This window comes from Lepisosteus oculatus, chromosome 7, assembly GCF_040954835.1.
Source record: "Lepisosteus oculatus isolate fLepOcu1 chromosome 7, fLepOcu1.hap2, whole genome shotgun sequence".
Lineage (NCBI taxonomy): Eukaryota > Metazoa > Chordata > Actinopteri > Semionotiformes > Lepisosteidae > Lepisosteus > Lepisosteus oculatus.
Window position 1 is genome coordinate 20,275,938 of NC_090702.1, and position 27,783 is coordinate 20,303,720.

Below are 27,783 nucleotides of genomic sequence, written 5' to 3' on the forward strand. Positions count from 1 at the left end.
ATGCAGATTTTTTTATAACCATCACCCAACTTGTGGAGACCAACGGCCAATTCCCGGCCTGTGAAAAGCTTTCTGACCTTAACCACAATGGTTTATTCCCAATCTTAAATTTCTTCCCTATGTTACCTCCTTTTATACCCCTGGGAAACAGGAAATCTCCAGCACATTATTATATAAATCTTATAAAAATATTATATAAATCGACATAACATAGATTTGTTTTTGTATTTTATTTAAAGGAATTCTTGATATTTGAATACATGGGACCCTTATGTATTTTGAATTCAATTAATTGTGACTGTGTGTAATTCCATTATTATTATTACAGTATTATTTATAATTACTATTGTTATAATTATTATTATAACATTTTTAGTACTGCTTTAATCCAGACATATCCAATCTGTTATTCAGTCTTTTATATGGATGTTTTTCTCATTTCACTGGGGGTATAAATAAGTCAATTGTGTACTGCACATTTGCATGTAGTCATATCCAAAAAAGAAAACATTTATAAATATATACATATACAGTATACAGTACAGTATAAGTAGAAATCTGAAATGCACATTTATATTTATTTTTCCTGTGTTTTTGTGATAATTTATCTTTTATAGACCTGCAACATCCTTAATCTACTCACTGCACTACAGGAATAGACAACATCTTGACACTGTCCGTTATACTTTTAGCCTATTTAGCCAAAAAATGACACTGAAAAGCTGTTAGATTAGGACTTAGTTTTTAGTTAATTCTGTAAAAAAAAGAAACGATGCATATGGTAATTTGTTTTTGAGTTTCGGGTGGAGGTGTTATCCTTTCTACCACTCAAAGATTCTTTTTGAGCAGACCGTGGACTTATTTTCCCTCTTAGAATTCCTGATAAAAGATTCTCTTTTCAATTAAAAACTCTTTAATCCAAACATGAAGCTGCTCAATAAAACACCTAGACAGAGTAACCAAAGACAGACCTCAGTGATTACATTCTTACAGGACTTTAAGGTATTTATCAACTTTAAGTTGTTTAAAACTGATAAGCAAATTATATTTATACAATTAAGCCAATAAGTGAAGAGAAAAGATAAAACAAAAACATCTCTGAAATATCAGGCTTAGAACATAAACTGAACTCCAAAATACTGTATATTGCTTTTACGGTTTCTTATGCATTATTTCTTTATAGGCTTGAAAAAACCTACCTGATGGATATTATGTACAGTACATATAAATTAAGGAGAAAGCAAACACTGAGCATGTATTTTATTTTACTGTTTCAAAAACACTTTGTGCTGACTGTGTCATCTTATAATTATAAGGGAAAGGTTAAATGTTTTTAAACAAAGTTTCTCATCTCTTGGTTTAACACAAATCCCATTAAATACTTCATTTTATTAGGCCAATTAAACAGATGTTTTATTAGAGACATTTTTTAACATGTGAAAAGGTTAGTCTACACTTTTTCTTCTATTTTTTAACTATGATTACTACCAACGTGTCTCATGCAACAATAATTTATCTCTATTTCATGAATCCTACTGATTTAAATTTAAATGTGAAACAAATAACTATAGTTAACTAGGGTTTGAAATGTGCAGAGTAAAACATATCCCAAGAAAAACATTGTGGAACCTGAAGGCAATTTAATAACAGCACTTGCAGTGAACTCACTGTAATAAATATTAGCAGTCTAACAGTGTAAGTACATCACAGCAGTAAAAGGCTATGATAATACAGCTTTCTTAATATCCTTTTGCTTTCTGTCATGTTTATGAGAATAAAACGGATGCAAATGAGAACCTCCTACTGAAACAATCTGTGAAGTCTACAAAAAAAATACTTTGGTTCCTGTTGCTCAGGAACATACTACAGTACATCTGAAAAAAATAATGTTGTTTTAATTTCAGCATTCAACATGCTTTTGTATATAATTCCTAACTGGCAATAGGAAACAGAAGTACATGATAAATTACAAAAGAGGTAGTGAATAAACATATTATTTAGTCATTAATCATGACTACCCTGGATTTCAAAGAGCTGTTTGAAGCTTTAGCGTGACCACTATAGATGACAGTTCTTGGAAAGCAATGTCATGCCATCTTAATATCCTTTACGGTTTATTTCACCAGATAGGCAAAAGTGAAAATAAATAAATAAAATCACATTTTGCATTGAAGACCAAAGAGAAGACCAAGAAAAAAACAAGGCAAATTAGTCGTGGCATCTTCCTTATTAAAGAATCAAACAGTCTCCCAGTTTAAATATATGAAACAACAATGGTACAGTATGTGCTACAGCAGATGGCCCCCTAACAAAGTGACAGGAAAAGAAATATGAGCACAGGGAGAAAATGAGATTGCACAGAGGTTTATGCACACCCTTATCCTGTTAAAGTTTATATAGTGATAAAATAATACTTTACAGAGAAATTAAATAAACTATTTTGGGGCCCAGAAATCATCTGAGGTGCTGGGAAAGAGAGTGGTGGATGTTTTATTCACTGACAAATGTTGTTTTGCCCTTGACAGATCTGACAGAGGACAATGTGTGTAGAACTGTCATGGTGAGTGTTCTGCTGACTATTGTATTATTGGAGCCAGCCAGCAGGATGGAGGGAGTGCGATGATTTTGTAAGGAATCGCCTAGCCAAGAACTAAGAAAGTAAGAGAGATTACAAATGAAAGAAGGCCATGTTTGGTTGCTACTATTTGATTGATCTAAGGATCGCATCCAACTGTTTCTGAAAGCAGTGACAGCTTCCATTCCTGCAAGCCTCTGGAAGCCTCTGTTTTCTACCAGGACAATGCAACACAGTGCTAGGATTACAATGGCATGACTTTGAAAAAAACAATCTCAATGTCTTGTCATGGCAAATCTATCATTCAAACAGAGACATCAATACGTCATCTGTAGGACCAACTCTCCAATGCAATCGGCAGGAACGAATCACAGTTTGGAGAAATTATCTGTTATTTTGTTTGGTAGGTATGTTTAGAACATTTGATATTTGATCACACCCATTTACGTGCAGTGCACACTATTATCTGTGCATACATACTGTTAGTGCACATATTGTCTGTTTTCAATCAGTATTAGATATTTATCTGTATACTGTATATCTAAGTCTAAGTCCAACTATGCACAATCATGTCTTATACAGAAGAACAGGAATGAAGAAGAAGCAGGGCTCAAAAGAAGACTCAATCAACTCAACAAGTCATATACAAATAATAGAACATGTAATCCAAACTGTGAGTTTTAAAGACAAAGACACAAGACACTAAGGGAATCCAAGCTGAAGTACAGAAACATAGCAGGGTCAGGAGTTCAGAGAGAAACACAGAAGGGAATGGAGCTTGAGAACTAGGTGGCTCAGAGCAAAAACTCTACAGCACAAACTCTATACCAGAGTGCAGAGCATTATGAGCAGACCTTAAATATCCTGAATCACCTGAGGTAGGCGTGGTTCAGGTTGATTCAGGTTCCCTGCCAGGATATACCTGTACTTCCATGGCAACCGTCATAGACGACAGGAGAGAAATTATGTGACTGGCTTGTTCTGCAGTGCTCCAACAGGACTGAGCATGACCTAGTGAGTTTGAGATCTAATTGTTCATTGGATTCATTAATTATGAAAAAGGTTTGACTCTTGACTATAATGTTTTGGTTTGTTTGCATAAATGTAAACAGCTAAGGCTACACAAAGTATGAGAATAAAAATTGGAAATGCTGATCCCTAATTGTATTAGGTTCTCACAGAGTTTTCTGACAGTGTTTTTTAAGAATAATGGAATAAATTATTCTCATAAACTCAGAGGAACTGCAGTATATAAGCTTAAAACAAAATAATTTTCCATTTTCAATAGGTAAGTAGGTACTGTATGAGAAATTTATGATTTTGAAATTGTGTTTTTTTGCAATTGCATTAAGGATTGGTTACATTTGTGACTTTTTTGCACTTTTATGTGGGAGTTTTAGAGGAAACAAACGTTAATTATCATCAATCTTCATGGGTTAATATGTTCCCAAATATGCATGGTTTAAATTGATTAACAGTCTTGAAAGAACACTGCTGTGTACAGTAGTTTTAAATAATGGACACAACACTTGTTCTGGCCACAACTGTAGCTGAAAATGACATTTCAGAAGTTGAGAAGTCTCAAACTGACTCACACTTGGAGTGACAGTGACAACTCAGAGAGAAGGTGCAAAGTATGTGGCATATTTGTTATAGAATCAGATAACAATCTGTAATCTTGAATCGTCATGAATAGCACAGGTATTGTTTACCATGGTGAAACTGTATGGGAAGATCTTCAATCTCCTACAAAATGGGTAATAAAATACCCCTACATATGAAGGTGTTGACAGCACTTTCTGTGGTTTTAGGATTTCAGAAGGCTACAGGTTACAGAACTACAGTATGTAACTGTAACAGAGCAGCCACAGCTGGAGTTTCAGATTTACGTGAAGTCACCAGAGGGCAATGTCAATGACAATGACTCTCCAGATACTTGGAGAAAACTCATAAGATGAATGTGTATGAGGTCATTAGAGAATTATCACCATCTGTGAGCAGGGGTTCCCTATATAAGGGTACAGTGAGTCTCCAATGTGGTCAGCTCAGGTTTAGGTTAGACCTCACTGTCAGGGAGACTCCTGAGAGACTGAAAGCTCAAAACCGGAAGAGGGCAGGTTTCAGCAACAATCCTGGAGGTGATTTGGATTTCACCTTGAGACTTTAGAGTCTCAAGGTGATGTTCCAGTCTGCCTAGGTCTAGGTCTAAAGGGAAGTCCCATGTATCTCGCAGTGAGATTGCACATAAACAGAGTCTTGTGGTAAGACTCTGATTTTGCATAGTTTTGCAGTGGGATTGTGATTTATAGAGTCTTGCGGTGACATTCTAGGTTCATCCAGTCTTGAAGTGAGGCTGCTGGTTACATTACTAGATTTAAAGGGGGACCTTGGTTTACAGGTTATTAGTCTAGCAATGAGACTTTCAGTTGCTTCAGTTGAGAGCAGTGGGAGGCTTTCAAATAGCTGCAGCCTCAGTCATTCCCATGTCAGCCTGCTATTAAGAAAGAATTCCTAAATGTTAGAGACGTGACGGTACAGTCAAGACCAAATTAAGATTAAAAAGGGGGTTAATGTGTGAAGATGTCCTCATGCACAGCTACTATCAAAAGGGGAATCTGTCAAATGTATCTCTGTCACCATCCATTAGGCTTTGCTTGCAATGATCAAAAGGACTAAGCTTTGTTATAGAAACAGAACTACATGAATATTTCATACCATTGAAGTCACTGAAGTGTAGCATCAAGGCATATTATTTCACTTAGAATTAAGTGTTATTAAAGATTTCTAATAATCTTTGTGTACCTTGACCAAGGTAGCTTGGGACTCTCTCTAAATGCAGAGGAATGTGGCGAAAGAGGCACCTCTGACAATCCTAAAGCTGTATCTGTCACGATTGTAGTCCCTCCCTTAAGGGTGCTCCGGCTTGTTCACTTTTAAGTTGATTTTGTGCACCTGCTCCCTGTTCCAGCCTCCCTACAAAAGCCAGACGCTCACTCTGTTCCAGGCTCTGCATTGGTTTCCTGTACCAGCTGAGTCCGGGACCTGGAGCGCCTGGTCCCGTTCCCCTTTTTCCTCCAGACCCTTCACCGGATTCCGCTCTGGTTTTTAATTTTGCCAGGTCTGTCGACTACCCCTCGCCGGATCCTGCTCCAGCTTTTAACTTTGTCTTGTTTGTCTTGGATTGATCACCCAGCTCTGGACATTTGCCTCACCACGGATTTCCCTTTGGACTCCCTTTTGGACTGTTCGCCCTGGACCACGCCCCCCCCGGTTTGTACCAGCCCTGTTGCTCGTCTCTTCCCTGTGTGTGTTCACTCCCTTCCGGATTGTGTTGTCTTCTTAACAGTATCAAAGCATCACCAACTTGTGATGTCAAACCGTAAAAGTAAGAACCTGATTCATTTTCATTGGGTTGGTTAACTTACTGGCTCCTCATCTCCCCAACCTTACTTGCATCTGACTTTTCTAACCATGTGACTGCAAGCAATCTGAATCAGGACTTACTTTTCTCCAAGATGCCAAGCCGAGAGAGTGAATCAATAAAGTACAAAATTCTGCCCAGGATATTCTTCCTGCAATAGATGAAATCTTGTGTTCACGAACCCACTGCTATTTTCACCTGATCAACAAAATAAGATAGATGGAGTCTTTGTTTTAATGTTGACATTCTGAATATCTGAGTATATACAGAACCAAGTTATAGCCGGGATGAACCAAGTTCTTAAGTTCCTGTCTATCTTACGGCTGTACAAATTGTGCACACACTGTTTTTAACAGCTAAAGTTCAGCCATGCTAACTTTGGCAGAGTGGCCTCAGAAAGGCAAAGCTCTCTCTCTTCTGTCAATACTTGGGCACTCCCAGAACAGAACTGCAAGTTCTGTCTCCCAGAACAGTGCTGCAAGTTGGGAGAAGGACCAATTGAGCCCAGCTTTGTCTAACCAGCAGGAAGTTTAACTCATCAAGGATGTGTGGCTAACTGTTCTTTGAGAACAAAAATTATTTATTCACATTATAATTCTCAAGACTTGAACTTTTATAAATGAATGTTTATTTGTATCTGAGACTATAAATGAGACGTAATTATATAAGACTGATAACTATATGAGGCAGAATTTAACACATGCACATGGTTGATGTGTTTTTTAACTTTGAAGTTAATAACTTCAAGTTCCAGATGCAGCTACGCATGTCCAAGCCAGGACACAACATTCATCATGCTTCACAGCTGGGGTGGTACAGTATGCTTCAGATCATTTGTAGTTCCTCTCTTTCATAAAAGGTTGATCTAATCTGGCCTTTCTGTTTTTAGTGCTGATGAAAGATTTGCATTTTGCAGTGTACCATGCTGTGAATTGAGATACTTTGGAGATTGCATGGAACCAGGACTATACTGTACATCCACAGCTTATTTATATTTTTACAATTAAGGCAAAATGGAACAGTTGAGCAATTAGAAACACCATGTGTCCCAATCCCAATATAAAATGGCATTACTGGAAAAAATAAAACAAATTATATTGTTCCAAATATGTGCTGTATGCAACATAATATTTAGAAACAAAAGCTAAATACTTGTACTTTTGCTTCATATTAATCTTTTGATTTGAAATATAAATTTCATTAATACACAGTAGAAGTGATAAATTGCACTTCACTGTTTCAATACTTGCAATACTTATCACTGTAATAACTGGAAATCATTGTAAGTTACCTTGCACATATTAAATATATTTGCTCAACAAATATTCAGAATACTGTATATATTCTGTATATTATAGCTACATGTTACAGAGGGTTTTGTCACCAGTTTCAGGCAGCAATAAAGCATCCCTTCACTACGATTATCCACTTTTCCCCCAGTATTATTAGCCAAATTACTGTGGGTGTACACAAGATTGAGACAGTCCTTTTTCAATCCTTTGGTATTGTCAAATTGGAAAGGTCTTTCAGTAGAGAGTCTCAAGGATAGAGAGAATGAGTATGTTGTGTTATAGTGTAATGTTGTTAGTGTAGCGCAGTTACATTGTCAATTTTAACTCTCACATAAGGCACTGTGGAAACCAGCAATATGTTAAAAGATGAATGGGTCCCCAGGTGGGTTAGTTGTAGGAACATGTAGGAACAGGTGATGTACAGTAGCAATGGAGTCCGAAAATTGGAGTCCAATTGGCTGTGTATATTATAAAATAAATGTTTTTTTTTATCATTGTACGTACTTTGTTTACTTTGCCATTTTACATCCTGTTTTGTTATTTTGTTTGCATCTCCTGCTTCTTAGAGAGGGAGAGTTTGAGAATGCATATGGGCAACACTACTTCATGCTGCTGCTTGAGGTGGAACTAAGCAATGATATGATTGGTAAGGTGAACTCAGGTGCAGCTCGAGAGAGAAACACAACAATTAAGGTGCAGGCAGAATGGTGTGGTAGCAAGCTAGAAATACAGGGTATGGTGCAAGCAGACACAGTCCAGGAACATGGTCAGTCTCAATTGAGATTCAAAGCCAGAAAGATACAGTGAAAGTGAAAGATACGTAGAGTGAACGAATTCCAGAATCGTAGACAACACAAGCTGGAAACATTTGTAGCATAGGCAACACACAGGTCCAAAGTGCAAAGGGAAAAATCTAGGGAAGTGGTCAGGACAAAGAAAGGGTCAAGTATCCACAGAGAAACACAAGCAAGAACACAGGACCAAAGCTAAGGAGCGGATTTAGTATCAGAGCTAAACTCTATACCAGAGCCCCGAGTACTCTGAGAGCAGACCTTAAATGTCATATACCAACTGAGATGGGCATGTAAATTGCCCAAGGTTGATACAGAACAAGGTTTCCATGGCAATCATCAAAGACTGACTAGCATTCCAGTGGTAACGAGCCTGACACTGTTATATATACTGTATATATACTGTACCTGTATATCAAACCATAAACAAATGCTTTCATTGCATTTTCAAATTATCAGTAAGAAAATGCCTTTTGCTTCAGTATTTATTCAATCTGTAGGTATTCTCACAATCCAATCACAAATTATTATTTTCCAGTTAGTTTGCTATGAATTTACAGAACCCTACAACCACAACAATGTTTTCTTTTTTGTAAAACATCTACATTTTCTCGTACATTTCTCTTTCATCAACATGTACCATCTGCACAATTTGAAAGTATGTTGTTTCCTTGTTTTATTCTAATTTTCAACAGTTGCAACTCTTCTTTCAAACTGCGTCCATAAAGTTTAAATACACGCAGGGCTAGTGAAAGATTAAACATTCAAACTGAAACAAAAAGAGAATGAAGATTGTCTTGCTGTATGCATAGCTGCATATAAAAAGATGGTCAAGGCATTTTCTAAAGAAATAAATCAGTGAAAGAAGATACTCACCTCTTCCCTGGATATTCTATATTAAAAAAGTTTGAACTACATGAGTGAGATTGGGCTACAACTGGATGTGATGTAGAATATGCAGAATATAAACAAGCTTCAATGGTTTCCACAGTATTAAAAAAAACACAGAACAGATTAAAATATTAGTATAATTAATATAATGAGTCTGACATGATAATATTGAAAATGTATAAAGAAGAATGTACAGTATATCCCAATCTTTTAATTGGGAAAATCATGTTATATATAGTACTGGAATATGGTAAATTTGTGAAAGCATCCTTTTGAACTTTAAAATTAATAATTACAGCTGGTGCTGCCACAGCTGACATTTAGGCATGGTTACAAGGTGGTCTTTGATAAGAGTAGCTCTTTTATACATCAAAAGTTCTCCTGAATTGAAAATTTGTTCATGAGAAAAGTGATGAATGAATTTTGCATATAACAACTGTCAAGCCTATAGACTTCACTGAATGTAGTTCAGATCTACTTTTATTATCAAAATAGATATTTCTGTGTAGTTTTCATTTTAAATCTAAGTGTGTAAATGCTTAGTATATTTCACAATATCTTTCTTGTTCAAGATTCTCTTAACTCACACATGTTGGTTGCTGACACTGAAACTACATTTTAAAATGCATACAGCGATTTCACGTTCTGACTCAGCCAATATAATGTGCATTTGTTTTACAGTTTACCAACACAGAAGTGAAACATGAAATCAAGCTACACAGTATTTAGACCTAAATTAAATAACATTGAAAAATCTGGCAAGTAAAAGAAATAAACATCTACTGTAAATAAATACTCAAAATAATTCCCCGTGCTCACTATACAAACAAACACAGACAATTTAAAGACAATTCTTTTCGTTTTTCAGAACAAAGGGATTAACTGTTATAACGGTTATTGCTTTAGGTTTGGTTTATGAACACTTATCAGTCACCATTTTACTGTTTTGGCTTTGATTAGACTTTTTCAGCCACAGTGGAACAGGGGCCCATTTGTTGTCACAGGATAACATCTGTAACTGTACTGAACCCCATATGTTTAGATGAATTGCTTTACTTCAAATTATAACCTGAACATTTATAAAAATCTGATTGTTGATAACCTACTTAAAGAAATAATTTTCTTCTTCCTTAAGATGTTTTTCAATGTTTTGTATGTGACGAAATATGTTATTCTATTCTAATATATTTTGTAGCACCTTTGGTTAATAAGATAGACGTCAATTCCACTCAGTTCTTCAAGGGGTATAGACTTCATATTTTTTTGCCTACATATTTTTTATTTACATATAAAATAAGTCTCTTCTCAGTTACTAATACAGTATATAGGACAAAAAAAAGATTGACTGAATGAGTGTGCTACAGTTTTGAAACTTTTTTCGTCTAAAAATTTTGCATACTGGAAGATCCACTTTAAATCTCCTCATGCCACCGATACAGTATATTACCAGATCAAACTGGACCATACAAATACAAATAGACCCTACAAATAGGCCTGGCACAATTCCTGCAGAATAAGTATTCACAATTAATTGCTGTTAACTTTTATATACCATACCTCTTGTTGGCAGGTCTTATTGTAGCTAAACCATCTATCTTGTGGAGTTGGGAGGAGACTGATACCTTAAATCACATACAGTACTGTATGCTTGCAATCAATTGTAGATAGAAATGCACATTGTTCAGCTCCTAAAACTGTCTGAGCCTGTATAGTGATTTCTTTTAATTTTAAATGTATTCAGATGGTCCAAGTCTCTTATTTTTTGTCGTATCCCTTTTCCTTCCTCTTTCATCTTTTAATGTTTTGATATTTATCTGTATCTAATATGTTATATTGCTACAAATTATAAATTATATATTTTTGATTCATGAAAAATTGCATTTTTATTCTTTTTATTTCCGTGTTTAGATTTATCTGTTACTACTCAAGATACATTGCCATTATGCTCCCTCACATTTTTCATGTTTCTCAATCAATTCAGTTTTGATTGAATGGAGAGCAAAGGGCTTTGACCTTCCTAAAAGCATTGTGAGATTCTGCAGGCAGCTAGTTTTGAACATCAATAACATGACAGATACTATATTCATCCAGGAGCTATATGGAGAAGACCATAACCCGATGAAATACATACCAGTATGCATACAAAACAATATCCCAATATCTAAAAGCCAGCATAAAGAAAACTTTAGTTGGCCACATACAAAAGTGAAAAGGCTTAATAATATGCTGCACTTAGAGAAAACAAAATTAAGATCTTCAGCCTATGTTGTATAAATAAAACAACTAAAAAGAAATATCTATCTGCTTACTCCCATACAGTAACTGCTCATGAGCCTCACTTTTGCAGTAGGGAAGTCTCAGTTACACATCAACACTCTGAAAACAAGCAGATAAAAACATGTCAAAGCAAGAACAGGTCTTTTGTCCCTATAAGCTCAATCACTAGCTATAATCCTAGATACTTAAATAAAATGGATAGTTTTAACAGTTTTAACTTTTTAGTCTCATACATATCACTAAGAGTAGATTTCTCCCACAGTTGACACTTTGATCAAGAATACTCTGGAATTGTACCATTAGCTAATTATGTTGCCACCTGCTTATGTTTACACAATTCCTATTTTTTTAGTTTAAAAAGTTTATTCTTTCAAGACATACCCATCAAATAATCTAAAAATAACTTTTCAGGCCTAATAATGGCATAAGCCCTGACCGAAAAGAGTACTGGTTGAGCCCAGTAGCCCTATGAGTCTGATGGACACTTGCTGTTCAAGTCTGGGATTAGCTACTGTAACTGTGACTGGGATTCCTGACAAGCACAATTGGCAGAACACATCCAGGCTACCATCAACAAAAATTAACCAGGGTCTAGATTCTTGGATTTAGGTAAAACAGTGATTCCTGTGACTTTTCAGACACCTGCAGGCTTGCAATGTCATCAATGAAAAGATTTTCCACTCCTCCAGTCAATCCTATCTCTCACATAAGGCAGTGTAGAACCAGCAGAATGTCAAAGGATGAATCTTTACCGGGTGGGTGAGTTGTAAGAAAAAGTCTACATGTCCTCATTATTTCACCTGTAGAGCAGGTGATGTAGCCATGAAGTCTGAAAAAAAAACTGTTGATATCCAATGCGTGTGTTATAAAAATAATTTGTTTCCAAAGTTTTTGAAGAAAAATGGTTCCTGATCAAAGAGCCACCATACTGTAGATCTCTTATGAAAAAGTTATTGACTATTGTATCTCTTCGAATGCTGCTTGAGCTGAAGAGTACTTCTAGGCTCTTATTGATTCCATGAGTTAAACTGTTAAATCTGTTGTTTCCTGGGTCAGCATTTGCCATTTTCTTCACGTTCCTATTTTGCATGTCTCCTTGTAGCAATAACGCCATTTGTCTTTGTAACACACTGGGGCAAGGTGTATACTGTACTGTACAGTATGTGCTGGGCAGAGGAAGGCATGGACAAGGCATACAAAAATTTCCCTGGACTTAATCTTATAGACAAAGTTAAGCAGTACTTTCTTTCTGATTAGGTGTAAGGTGGGGCTAAAATCTTAGGAAGTCTTATTATGCACTTTGTGTTTCCATTATATTTTTTGAGGACAATGATATAAGAATGGTTCCCAACATTGCAAAAGGCTGGTTAAAACACTTATTTCTATATAGCAATTATTTGGAAAACAGATAGTTTTAAAGTATGCTCTATCTGAGAATTATGTATTTACTGAACAGGTATACATCAACAGCATAAATTAACCTCTGTCTAGTAGGCTTTTAAAAAATATTTCCCTACTGAAAATCCACATACTGTACCTACAGTGCCAGAAATTATCATCTCTGCAATTGCAGTGGAAACTTTGTATAGCATAGCAGTACTGCAGTGATTTAATGAAGGGAATTATATTCCTTGAGGCACATAAATATTATGATTTGAAAATCAAGCAGAAATAGACTTAATACTTTTTTATTGTTACAGTAAGGATGCGATTATCATACAGATATCACAGTTGTCATGGAAACAAAGAATTTAACATAGAAAACACTTTTTACAGCCTGCATTCTCCTCTGCCCTCAAGTGTATGGACAGAAGCTTACCATAAATGTAATTTCTTTGTTAACAAACAAACCACAGATAGGACCATTTCATTACTTTATTGTTAGGAAACTGATGTACAGTATACAAAATACTGTTTAAAGACCACTGCATGAAGTAAGATTATTATAATGATTATTATTATTAATTTAACAATATTATAACTCAACAGTTTATTTAAAACATAGCAAAATGATGAGTATATCAAAACAATACTACTGTAAATGCATTATAACATAAACTGATGTACTGGCAGTCAGTCTCAGTTTTACAGCAGGGGCAAGGCTTCATTAATACCAAGGAAACTTTTGTTGAACTTCAGTGAAATGTATTGAATAAGGATTCTTTTATCATAACACTTTAATGTATCCAAATCTTATGTTTTGGCTCCCTAGAAATGTCTGAATCACCTCCCCCTCAAGTGTCTGAATAGACTTGAAACCAATTTACACCCTCCCCATGATTCCACAGTTCTGTAAAACACATGCATCTGGCTGCATGTTTCCAGACATCAAGGTCACAGCACCTATTTTTGGCACCACAGGCACTGCCTAGCTAGCAGAAATAGACATAGCTGGCGTCCCCTATTCATGGAAACTTGTGAACCTCCAACACAAAATTCCTGAATCTCTGTCAGCCTTCCACCAGCTGAAAACATATTATGAAGATTCAGTCTTTTGTCAGTTTAAAACACTGACAAAAGCAGTTCAGTAACGAGTTTGAAGAGGGGCAAATGTTTTATCCAACAATATTTCTTGTGTAGTGCAGCAGAAACCTTGGGGCATATAAATATCAGCTGTTCATCCATGACATTAAAAAAAACATCATTTGACTCATAAAAACTAAAATGAAAAATGTAGACAGCATTAGATTTTTCTAAAGACAATCCTATGGGATAATTCTAGATACTGTTTTGAAGCCTGCTGACTATGGAGCAATATGACATCAATGCTAGCACAACAGTATGGATGGACTGTATTATACTGTACATGAAGGCTGTATGCAGGAAGCACAAATATTAAAATAGCAGGACAGCTCTATTTCAAATAGATTGCAGGGGAGTTTAAAATTAGGAAGTTGTTTTGACTCGACAAATGAGGAAAAGTGTAAACAAAAACCTTTATTTTGTGTTATGCTCACAGAACATCAAAAGTGTATTTGTTCTTTCAAGATAATTAGTTTTACCTCAGTTTTACTTCTGTCAAACAGCCATCATAAAAATGTGTTTATGGGTGATTTTGCAAGATGAATAAAATAAAATAGTTATATAAATTTAACGTTTTAACAGAATAGGCTACAATCTTTTATTTATTTTTTAATAGTTGGTGAAAACGTAAGTGAAATCCTTAAAAAAATCACATTACAGAAATTGTACAAGCATTCTGAATTAGCCTTAAAGGTAAAACCTTTTTGAAAAGAGAACTGATGTCATGACTGGAGTAATTAAGTGTGCAATGTACAGTATCTAATTCTTACCAAAGCCAAAAAAACCTCTTTGGTAAGGGGTTTGCAAGTACTGCATGTGGCAAGTGAAAAAAACAAAACAATACTAGATTCAATGCAGTGAAGGTACCAGCTATCATGAAACTGAGATGTCTGAGATGGGAAGACTGGATTTACTAGCTAAGATGAAAGCCAACTGTATATCATTAAAACTTTAAGATTTAGGCAGAGTAGGTGGCATTAAAAAAACATTGATAGAAAACCAAGATTTTGTATTGTGATGTGCTGGCTGAACAGAAGTTGTGAGCTGAAGGTAAAATAATTGTCATGGCTGCCAAAAAAGTGAATTGGCAGTACTTACACAGCAGTAACTTGCTGGCAATGAAGGGTGAGTACAATGTGTGCCATGCAGTACAGGGACGAGATTCTGGCTTTACAACTAATTCTGTACTGATCTTTAAAGCACAAAAGTTTTAAAGGCAGTGAAAAAGAAGATTGTTCCAAGTCCCTTTGTCATGGTACACACCAATGGTCCATATCATTAAGTTAAGATCCAAGCAAAAAAATCACTTCGAAACAAGAGAACCTGACACTGATAATTGGAAGAAAACCCAATCTTTACAGCCTGTAAAATAAATATTTCTCCAGCATGTTAAAAGTTCAACACACCTTCTTATATTGATCCCAACTGCATGCAAACTAAATGCCTACAGACTGTGGTGGGACTGGTTAAATAATACTTTGGAAAAAGGATTTAAACTTGAAGATGTGACAGGACTCTGTGAAGAATGATTTGCCAGTTTCCCTGCTGGGATGTGGGTGAGTTGCTGCCAACATGTAAGATGCATCTAGAACAGCAGGGAATAAATCAAATTGTTCAAAAACAAAATCATCATTACTTTGTGTAACCAAAGATTCAGTGACAGTGACACTGACTCCGTGAGTTTGGCAAATGATGAAGAGACCCAGAACAATCACAAAGACCCAGACATTCAACAAGTCATTTGATTCAGATTAATGCTCCTTCTGTTTGATGTAAAGCCTTTTTCTTTGCATTGCAGTACAACTTGGAATCATCCATCCATTCATTTTCTAACTGCTTTATCTAATACCGAGTTACAGAGGAGCCAGAGCCTATCCAGGCAAACAATGGGCGCAAGGCAAGATACACCCCGGATGGTTCTTCAGTCTCTCACATGACACACACAGACACAAATAAGCACACATATTTACAGCACGACCGATTTTCCCAGAAGCCAATTAATCTACCAGCATGTCCTTAGACGGTGGGAGGACACCAGTGAACCTGGAGGAAACCCATGTGAACAGGGGGAGAACCTACAAACACAGCACAGATAGCACCCCGGGAACTGAACTCAAAGCCCTAGTGCTGTGAGACAGTGTTAAGAACCAATGTACCACTCTGCCACCCAACTTTGAAACAGTAAGAATTTTATTTTGTACTTAGTAAGCTTGTCTATTTTCACATGAAGAAGTTGCACTGTGATTTCTCGTAAAACTTGTGAATTTGGCCATGAGCAGTAACTTACTGTTATAACAATAAGGTGTTCTCAAAGTTACTGGATCTTTTGGGTAGTAGCATAATTCATTTTCTTTTGAATGTCACCTAATTCAACTTGGTCATCACCAACTCATTCCCCTGTTTTTATGTGGTGCAATTTAAACAAACTAACAATATGGAACTTACTCATCTATACGAAGCCAATGAACTCCTGCAGTCATGTTAAGATATAAACAACTGTTTCTGTTCCCTGAACCTTGCTTTAGAAACTGGTTTTGGGAATCATTTTTAATGAAGTGAAAAAAATTAGTTTAATAAACATGTTTTTGAAATGAAACTAAATTAAAAGCTCTTAAAATTAAATCTTTGATATGCATTTGTTAAGTACCTCAGGACAGGTACCCTATATACAACTTCTAATTTTTATGCCTTGATTGTTGATGTACAGTATGTATGAAATATGACACATGAAATATGACACAGGATTATTTTTTAATGCCATTAAATGTCTTGTTGTATTGCTCAGACTGGGGCTCTGGGAAACCTTCCGACACAAGTCTGGTCAAGAGAATACCTTATGCGGAAGGAAACTGAAATTGCTATTACATTTATTCTGGTTCTCTTGACAGTGTTTCTTGCTGACAATCAACCTAGAGGCATGTGCAGTAGAAACGTGCAGCAAGGTCACTCACATGAGCTTCCATGTGGCTCCCAGCTGCCTTTCAGCTACAAGCCTTCCATAATGCTTCTCTCCACACATAGATACATGCTGACAATAAGAATGTGGAAGCAGCAATTACTGAATCCAATTTTTCAATTAAAAATGCATTAAAGACTAGCTTAACATACCAATAACACAGGCTTCGTCTGAATTACATGACACGATAATCTGAAACACGTAACACAATTCCAGATTTCAGTTATTTGAACAAAAGCAACTCTTAAAACGTCATCAATTTCCAGTAACCATTTTATCCATTTTTAGGTTTGCAGTAAGAGAAAAACATCTCAGAATTATATTTGAGACTGGCACCTGCTTTTAGAGTTGTGCTGTTGTTCTCTTCTTGATGTTATGTAGATGGCACTGTATGGATATGTACAAGCTACACAACATTATACCAATAATATACCAATATACCAATATTACTGCTGCAGCTGCCAGCACTACTAGTGCTAACAATAATGATCCTGGGCAATTTCCTGCCCCTTTGGAATGTTTCCAATAGAAATAAAAGAGGATATAGGGGTAGCTACTACCTGTAGCTGTGATACTGCCAGGATTAAACTCCATTCCTGGCACAAATGTATAAAAGGAGGAAAAGGAGACGTGCGGGAAATGACACATGATTATTATTCAACGCACTGAAGTTGTGAGTTCAGAGAGGAGCTGTCCATGGTGCCAGTCAGCCCAAGTGTGATGGGCCAGAACGGATGAGAGCCTTCAGAGGGGGCAGAAAGCCATGGTGGGCCGGCCAAGAGGGATGCGCTATATCCAGGACGCTGTGTTCCAGAGATGTCACTGCTGCTTTTAATTAATAGATTCTAGCTCACAGTCTCACCCATTAGAAATAATAATAAATTTCCAGCTGTGACTGCACTGTAGTTAGAGTGCACTGAGTTAAAAAAAAATCCCAATTACTTACAATTATGGTTTACATAATAAACAGTATCAAATACAGATCTGATATTAGATGATTTATTCCAATCAGGTCAGACACCAAAATGCTATGAGAGGAAGTACATTATTTTATTAATGCAAATTCGTCGCAGCTATTCAATTAAGAGGAATAGGGTGTTATGTGCAGAAATGGCTTATCTGATGGCTGACTTTTCACTTTTAAATGCTTGTGTCAGTCACACTGCGGACCTACTTGCTACAAGAGAGCTCTCTTTGTGTATCCTGCAGTATCAATTTAAAAAGTAATCTTGCTTGCAGAAGTATTCAGGCCCTTACAGTAAATGTCAGCAAAAACTAAAGAAAAACTGTAATATTGAATGCACAAGTATGAAGACCCATTTACCTAATATTTTACGCCAACTATAGGCACAAAGTCTCTGCCAACTCTATACATTGTCTTGGTGCAAATGTTTGCCAATTCTTCTCTGTAGATTTGCTCAGGCTCTCTTACAGTATATTACTTGGGGATGGATTATGGACAGCAGTTTTCAAGTCTTTTAACAGATTCTCAATAAGATAGAAGTCAGAACTTTGACGGGGTTACTCAAGTACATTGACGTCCTTATTCTTAAGCCACTCTAATGTAGCCTTGGCCTCGTGCTTTGAAGCTGAATCTAGAGGGACAGCCTAATATACAGTAGGTTGGTGTCTGGGTGTTTTCCTTTTTGAAATTAACAACTTCACCATATCAAGAGAGAATTGTGTGGCTTGTTAAGGTAATTTTGTGCACCTAAATTAATTTATGTTTTCCGCACCTAAGGGTTTGAATACTTATGAAATCACTCTTCCATTTTTCTTTCATATTATCTAATTTTAGTTTTTTTTTGCTATGAATATGTGGAGAACCTTGTGTATATAACAAATGTTCATTTCTACTTCAAAAGATCATAAGTGCAAGCTTTGAAGAAACAAAATTCAAAAACAGTGTTACTGTCTGAATACAGGCACTGTACACAGTACATAGAAAAATGATGTACAATAGGAGAAAGACCAGTAATAATATCAACAATAGTTATAATAAATGTACTTTGGAAAGCATAAAAGAAGCATAATTAATAAGCAAAAATCTGTCTGTGAAAGGTGATGTTGTTACTTTGCTTTAAATCCTCCCAAAGAATTCAAAAAATCAGTCTCCATTTAGAATAGGTGGAGGTTAAAGCTGATGAATAATGCAACAGATTTATACATTCTATTATGCATTTGGCCTCTAATCAGTCGGATCATTTCTGCACCTTTTAGTTTCTCTCCTGCTTTCAGAAAAAGCAAGCATATGCAGCCATTTCAGTAATTCATTCTGCAGAGCTGCTCACTCTAAAACATTTTTTTTATTTCAGTTTTCCATTTTTTTGCTTTTTTTCCCTTCTTGCAGAAACAATATATTATGATATTTACAGTAAATTATTCTTCAGTTTAAATGTTTATTTACAGTATCTTCCTCATCAGCTATTCTGGCCAAAACAGCTTAGGGAAATACTTTTAGATCTTCATTTCCATAACTATTAATAATACATTGTATTTATAACAAGCGTCTCCTATCATATACTGTAATTATGAAGTACCTGACATATAGGAAGGTGCTCACTTTATTCATTACTGAGGTACAGTACAGTAATGTTCTGGGGTGGCACATAGCATCCATTTTGTGCCACCAAATACGTTTAAACACCAAAGATGTGGATGCACGACTGCCAATTCAACTAAAGAGGTACATCTAGGTAGGCCATATTGAATGTGTAATTATATCTGTAATTATCAAATAGTCAAGACCTTGGTTTAATATCTCAACCCAAATCAGAACTGTCTATGTCATTCTGGTGCTAGGAAATGTGCATGGAAACCAAATTCCTGTTCACTTTTCTACATAAAGACAATTAAGGGAGCATTATGTGCAGCATTTACAAGTTTTCAAAATTGAAGAAGTTATGTCTTACTTTAATAGTTACCAAGTAATCAATAAACAACAATAAATGAACAAGAACTAAAATCAATTAAGAACATTCAAGTGAAATTCATTAAAAATATACTACAAATATTCATGCACAGCTATGAATATATAGTATATTTTATGGGACCTGCCTCTTTAAATGCAAGTACCGCATAATTCACTGTCAGATCTGGCTCAGCGTGGGCTCACAAAGAACCCTCACAATAGCAATTAATCCTTCCTTGGTAATTTGTGTTTGTCTTGCACCTGTCAATACATCAACACTGAGGAACTAAAAAAAATATCGATAAACATTTAAAGTTAACTGCTTTCATGTATTTGCTTTACACGGGTGCAAAAAAAAAACAACAGCTCTTCAATTTCCAATCCATTACAGTCTAAGAAACTCCTAAACACATGTTTAATTAGGCTTGCTTTTACAGAGAAGATGGGCTTAGCTGCCTAAGGAAGTGATGTACTGTAATTGACCCTTTCAAAAACAGAATAGACAGAAAAAAATCAGGAGAGACATTGTGCTTTAGGAGGACCTGAGTGGTCCAGTAGTGCTTCTGTTGCAGAACACTTACAGCATCTACAGTATCTTTCTTTAAGTTACACATGCTTTTAGCCAGAATCTGTCTGTGTGTTCTGTATTGTCTTTGATTTCATTGTCTAAAATGAAATAAAACATCCAATAAAACATCTTTGCCATTCACGTATTGTGCCCCATTATGGAAATCAAGATCAAGGTTATTTGGCAATAATAGTGTTGTTATCATAAATCATTATTTTTATTATAATATGAAAGGAAACTCATTCAAGACATGTTTATGCCAAGAAAAAAGAAATCCTGTTACTTGATTTTCCATCTTATGTCGGTTTGAGAATTCTGTCTGGATACAATGCATCTTGCCTTGCTACTCAAACGACCTCTGCTTTGTACATACTGTATGCATAGGCTGAAAACAATGGGAAAGCATGAGATAAAGAGAAAGAGACAATAGCTACAGAGAGGATAGCCATGAAATACTACATGATATAAAAATCCCTGAATACTGTATCTTGAAAAAATCAACAACTATTATTTGTAATTGAATTAAGGATTGGATAGTGTGTTTCGCTGAAAAAATTCTAATAATGTTTTACTGTATCTTAGTAGTATTGCACAGAGCAAAGTTATATTTGTCAGAAATAATTGAATTCCAGAAAACAGGAGCATCACATTTATTATTAGTGTTCACATTACTCCTGTCCTGGAGTCCTTGCACTGGCTTCCGGTCAAATTCCGTGTAGACTTTAAAATCCTCATGCTCACCTATAAGGCTCTGCATTGCTTGGCATCTCAGTACCTGTCTGAACTATTATTGCCCTACTCCCCACCTCGGAACCTCCGCTCTTCAAATTCTGCCCTCCTTACTGTCCCCCAAGCCCGTCTACATTGTATGGGTGACAGGGCCTTCTCCTGTTATGCCCCCAAGCTCTGGAACTCTTTGCCCAAGGATATCAGAGAGTCACCATCTCTAAACTCCTTCAAATCCAGACTCAAAACCCTCTTCTTCAGAAAAGCCTTTACTTAACTGGTTCCATTCTTCACCCCTCTGCTCTTCTTAGTACCATCATCCACGGTCTCCCCTATATATTGTAATTGTGTATTATCTTGTGTAGTCTCCTTATTTATTGTCATACTCTTCTTATTTATTGTTATTGTCATCCTGTAAAGCGCTTTGAGAAGCCACCTTTAAAGGCGCTATATAAAATAAAGTTTCTTATTATTATTCCTTTAAATAATGAATTGGTGGAAAATGGACTTCCCAGCAAGACAATGATCTTAAGCATACAACAAAATTGAAAAAAGGAGTGTTTAACTGCACATACAATGTTTCGGCTGGCTATCTCAATCTCCAGTCCTGAAACCAACTTAATTTCTGATTATGACTTTAGAAAATAGATCACTAATGAAAACCAAAGGGTCTGAAGGATTAAGAGCAATTCTACGTTTAGGAATGTGAATAGATTTGAAACTTATAGTACAGCACACTACAGGTGTCTAGTGAGTGCAATTCGTAACAGAGGAGGATTTACAAAACACTAACCACAGTGGTGAGAACATACTGTATGTGCAGTTTTTATTTTATTATTGTTATGTATTTGCTCTGAGCAATGTCATTAAGATTACTGTATTACACTTTTATAATGTTTAAGTAAGTATAATTGCTTAAATCACTGTGCACCACAGATGAAACCAATCAGTGTTATACAGCATGTTGTTACTTACTGTACTTACAAAATAACCTTGGTAATACAGTACAATAAACAGGAGGCATTGTGAACTATTCTTGTTAAGATTGTCTGTCACTGTTTTCAATGGGCAAGGCTGCAGGATATAGATAAATGCAGCTTGTGTGTCTTACAGAAATACTCCAAATAAAAAAAAAACAACATAAGAATATGTAAACTTTATAGTAAATGTATAACATAACATCTTGAATTTCCAGAAACTGTATCTACTGTATTGAGTAAATTGATGAGAGGACCAAATCCAACATTCTTTCTGTAAAATCAGATAATATTGTGTGCACTTTGAAAGTCACCACTTTGCTACTGTATATCAAAACAATCTCATGCTGTTTTTGCATACTAATGTAGATGCTTATGTTTTCAGCACGTCTGACAGACTATTGCATTGTGCATTGTTGCTAGTGTATTGCATTATTTCATTGACATCAAATAGCAAGTTCCTGTGCACAACCACAAATGTTCCAATGTTCCAAAATGAACTGTAAACAGTGGAGCTCTTCCGTTAAAAAATATCTAATCTTTGAATCAAAATCATACAGCTTGTTAATAATAGTCTTTCCTGCTATCAGCAGTTCTGTTAAAACAGAAAAAGGCCCCTTAATGCAACGAGTGAAGCAGGAAATGCTAATGAAAGCAGAATCCAGTCAGTTCAGATAAAAATAATGAAATGAACAGTCCCAATTCTGCTGCAGGCAGGCAGAGCTTGATTTAAATGGTTCTTCATAAAGACGACAGCTGCAGTTTACTGAGATGTAAAATACCATTTACTTTATGCACACAGCAAACCTACTCCATAGATTGGTGTGTCCATTTATTTAAAACAATACTTGTGCTGTTGTAGCCAAGCAGAAGAGTTTGATTGCCACAGCTGGCTGGCATATGGGTTGCTTTCCTTTTGCTGTAATTAGCTAGGAAAAAAATGCTACTTGACTGACATATCTGAACAAAATGTGGACTGTCTAAAGCACCAGTAGATGCTTTCAGACAAATCCATAGAGTCCCACCCTTTACAAACAGCTCCTACAATATTAAGCAATCTCATATTCAGTGCATCATTTATCATGGCCTTTTCCATAATTTAATTTACATGATATAGGAAAATTAGACCAGGGCCAGAGTAATTTGGTCTCTTTCCTGTTAATACAATTTACTGCTTCCTCCATTGCCAAGCCTACAAATTTACACATCTTGGATATGTTCAGAAAGCTATTAGCCAACATTATCATGCAGGATGGGTTTTCTAGTATGACCCAGTGCATCTGAAATAACACAGCATAATTGGAAGAGTGAAAAATTACCTCACCTTTCATATTTGCTGGATGATTGGGAGGTGGGAAAAAAGATGATGAAGGCAGGGATCTGGAAGGAGAATTAATGTACATTTTTTCTCTTTGGTGACAGAAAAGCATAGAGAAAATCTGATGGCCTAAGCACCTCACCTCTCATGTCGCATATGTTAACAGGCCATTGATATTTGGTAAACTACAATCCTCCAAACAATGCAATTTTGTACAGGCAGTTGCCCAACGTATGCTATACAAGCTGTTTGAATTAGGATATGTGGACAGAGATAAGACTGGTTTGTTTGCACTTACTCCAAAAGGTGTATTTGTGTGTTATGAAAGAACATTGTACAGTAAGCCAATAGTTCGAGCCATATTAAATTGTTTGTGTTTTAGCTTCCACTGTTATTGCTGGTTTCATTATGTAAATACTAGGCATGGGAGCCTCAATAGTTTATCCTCCAGGATGTTGTTAAAATACAAACGCAATGTACTCCAATAAACTAATTCATACTGCAATATCAACAAACTAAAAAAGTATTTTGATATAATTTTCTGACAGTAATTTGAGTACTGACAGTATAGATATTTTATCATTATAATTGCTGAGGTTTTGAAAAGAAAACTTTTGATGGCTAATTTTTGGTAGAGGAGTTATTTTTTTCACAAAAGACACTTCACATTGCTTTCTCTTGCAGAGCAATTGCAAGCCATAATTTTCTCTTGATTTCTGTCTAGCTACTTTTCCTTGTTTTTTATTCTTTTCTTCTCTTGGTAAAATGGCAGTGATTTGAGATGTATAGTAATTGTAGCTTCAAAAGTACTCCTTCAGAATGACTCATGCAAGGCAAACATACTGTGTTTCAGGGGACTGCTATATTGATTGTAAAGTAAATAGATCTTTTTTATCACTGGAGAGCTCTTTCTGCTGAGCACACTCATCCCATCCAGGTTAAAGCAGGGGTTGAAGAGTATCACACATATTTTGTCAAAGAAAAAGCTTTTACAACTCAAAACTTCATGGTAGAGAAAGAAATATAAATGCAGTGAAATTATGGGGACACTATTACATTTTTTTAAATCATATAAAGCATATGGTTGTTTTTTTTTAGAGAAGATGAAAGAGGCTTGAACATATGTTCAATGTATCTGTCATACAGTAGCTACAAGTAAGATGATAAAGTATTATGGACATTTATTCTTATTCAGGCAGAATAAAGAATAGAATTTTGGGGACTAGAAGGCCAAGAAAATTTGACTTCACACACAAAAAAATCAGTTTTTATGCAAAACAAAGGTAACCAAAGCAGTAAACAATACAGAAGAACGACTGATTGATGACACTTCATAACTTATCACCAAGGCTATGTATTTTGTACATCTTGGTTTTGTAATTGTATTTAAGTCCTCCAGCCCCAAGATGCTGATATAGAGTCCCCATTAAGCCACCAATGGAGCAATCATTAACAACCATTTCATTGCATTGCTTTAATCATCTCAATTAGTGATGCTATTACCATAAATTATGTGCATTAGCACACTGATTAACAGACCAATGTACACGGCTATTGACATTCATTTAATCTTGCATCCCTGAGTTAGTAAAACATTGGATTTAAAGGAGAATGTGACAATAAATTATTGAGATGATTTGGTTTTCCAGGAACACACACCTGTACATAATTTGTCAACAGATAAATTACTATTATTATTTTCTATTTTGGCAGTGTTTATAAACTTTTTTTATAGTTGAAAGAAGTTAGTCTGCTTTCAGGTATTTGTCCCAATATTACTGAAAAGAACTACAATATGTTACAACTCATATGTATTGATTTTGGAAATAACTTTCAAAGTATGCTGTCTACTAAATATTTCTTGCAAAAAAAATATACAAAACACACAAGTGTTTTGCATCACTAGACTCTCCAGCAACTATAGATCCACTGTCAAGTGTTTTGATTAGTTCTTTGATTGTCTATTTATGCAAATCAATACTTTTTTTATACATAACCCTCTCCCATTTGACTTGCTGAAGGAAAATTTATTGATTACATTTTAAATTTTCTAAAAAATGTAGTTTCATTTTTCATTGTTTAGGAGATTATTAGATAACTGCCTTTATCAAATTGTATATAATAGCCTGTCAATGTCATGACTTTCTTTACCCTTTATTTTGTTTCAGAGGGCTCTCTGGTTCTAATCTCATCCTGTTTTTTGTGTGTTGAGTGATGTTAAATGTAGGCTCACTGCTGTCGTTCCAGTGTGGCCTAAAGATGAATTACGGGTTATCCAAAATAAGTTATACTCTAGTGTAAAAGCAGGTCGTTTTCCTTCTAATTACTAGCTTATTAAATTCCTTTTAATCTAATGATATACTGTAATTATTAATCAATTACTTAATTAATTGGATATACATAGTGTTTTTCATTCTGAAGCATCACATATACTGTATATATATTACAAGTAGAGGGGGAACAACTTCATCCACTATTGAAAATGTAGCTCCCACCTGATGCTGTTATATGCCCCCTGCACAGAAGATCATGTAGAGAAGTAAACAATTGCAACCAATTAGAAGTTGAATTAAATAGATAGGCCAGATTATGTGAGTCCAAAGTGGAATTTAACCATATCATTGGGGTTAACACCTAGGTTTTTGAAAAGTGTCATTGGATTTTAATGATCAGGTAGTGAAGACTTTGGTTTAATATTTCATTTGAAGGATGGTGCTTCTTACAGCACAGTGTCATCGGTCCATCACCATATTGTATTATTGGTTTCAGTCATTCAGGTCCACAGAGAAGAGTGTCACTTACTGGTACATCAACCTTCAGCAGCAACCTGGTTTCAAATAGTGGTCTCTCTTCCCACTACAAACAAATCCAGCCTTGCCTTGTTTCTGACATCTGACAAGATTAGGCTATAATGTAGTACTGCTGCCAAGCTGTTATGTTCATCTGTATGTCTAGGTTTTTCTTAAAATGTATCAATTTAATGAATGACCACCGTAATCATCATGATTACTTTTCCTTTTCCTAATTAGTCACACCTTTGGTGTGGATTTCATATTTACTATTTAGATTAACTAGAGTGGTTTATGGGTGGCACTGTGGCTCAGCTGTCTTGTTGAGCCCTATGTTCAATTCCTGGGGTGCTCTCTGTGTTCACATGGGTTTCCCCTGGGTGCTTCGGCTTCCTACTACAGTAAAAAAAAAACTAGTAAGTTAACTGACTTCTGAGACAATTGGCCATGGTGTGTGTATCTATTTGTTTGTGTGTGTCCTGTAATGAACTGGCATCCCATCAAGGGTGGATCCTGCCTTGTGCTCATCGCTTGTCTGAATAGACTCCCACAATCTTGTATTGGATAAAGTGGTTAGAAAATGGATGGATGGATGGTTTTACTGGAGTGGCTACAGGGACAACTTTGCTGTGAACAAACTAGCACTTTCAACATACATGCACTGCAAATTCAGACTCTTCATGCTCCAGTTTAAATGTCCAATCACTTGTATTTCTTTGCATATTTCTTTCATTCAAAATATGTCTTGATTCCCTGGCAGTAAGTCTTTCACAGAAAGCTAGGGCAACTAGTCTTCTTCAGAAAGTACTGGAAGAAATATGACATCAACGTTCAGTTGACAACAGCTTGTTTGACTTTCATCAACAATTCAATTTCAGTCATTTTAGTCATTGTGTTTATTTTCTTATCTTGTTCTTTTTTGTTCTTTTCCTATGCGTGCCATTCTGAATTGGTTTGGTGTTATTGTAATTTATATTGAATTATTATAATGAATATATCTTAGGACATGTCTGCATAAAGATTAATTTGGTTAGTTAAATTATGTGTAGCAGTTTTTATTTATTAGCCAAAGAGGAATGAATAGCAAGATAAGAGGAGCTATCATTAAAAGGTACAATTTAATAAGCTGGTGATGACCGATTGTGGATGTGAAAAGTGTCTTTGCAATATGGAAGCTGCAGGTTTGAAGTGTGATGGAACCTCATAAAGTTTCAGGTCAATTAATGCAGTGGTTCCCAAGACAAGGTGAATTTTGCAGAAGAAAAACTGTGGACAGGAACTTATCACAGCAGTTTTTGAAGAGCAAATCAGAAGCACATTTCAATGTTCATGAAATCCAAGTTTTGATTCAATTGTAGCAGCATTTCCAAGACGTATACAGTTTGAGTTGAGAGAACAAAATGGAGGTCAAGCGGCAATTTTGGTACATAAAGGAATGACAGTACATCAGATGGTAATAGTACACTGTTAGAAAACAACGTTTTTGAAAGGGCTAGGATTAATATTATGAGCTCAATATTGAGAAAGAAAAAGAATTATGGTTTATGCTGGAGCACCATTTTTCATATACATGTATATTCATCCTATTTGTACAAAAATGTGATCTATAAAGTCGGGTGTTAATTGACCTAACAGTTTTTGAGCAGGAGCAGTTTGTGCAAATGGCTGCATTCCTTATAATGGCGTATGATCTGTTTCAAGGATAAAAACTATGGTAGCAAATTTTAATGTGGTGCAAATGTAAAACTTTGATCATGAAATTAGCCAA

The 27,783-nt window shown here is 35.6% G+C and overlaps 1 protein-coding gene across 6 annotated transcripts in view; it reads right to left on the reverse strand.

Annotated features, from left to right (window-relative positions):
- Window positions 1-27,783, reverse strand: part of syt1a (synaptotagmin Ia) — a 310,182-nt gene that overhangs the window by 112,690 nt on the left and 169,709 nt on the right. For 4 of the 6 annotated variants that reach the window (XM_006633538.3, XM_015352864.2, XM_069192263.1 and 1 more), the window contains one exon: window positions 23,233-23,288. The exons of the other annotated variants lie outside the window; for them this stretch is intronic. In XM_006633538.3, coding sequence (XP_006633601.2) covers window positions 23,233-23,239 — 7 coding nt within the window. In that variant the 5' untranslated portion in view covers window positions 23,240-23,288. The remainder of the gene's footprint in view (window positions 1-23,232; window positions 23,289-27,783) is intronic. 6 annotated transcript variants of the gene reach the window in all.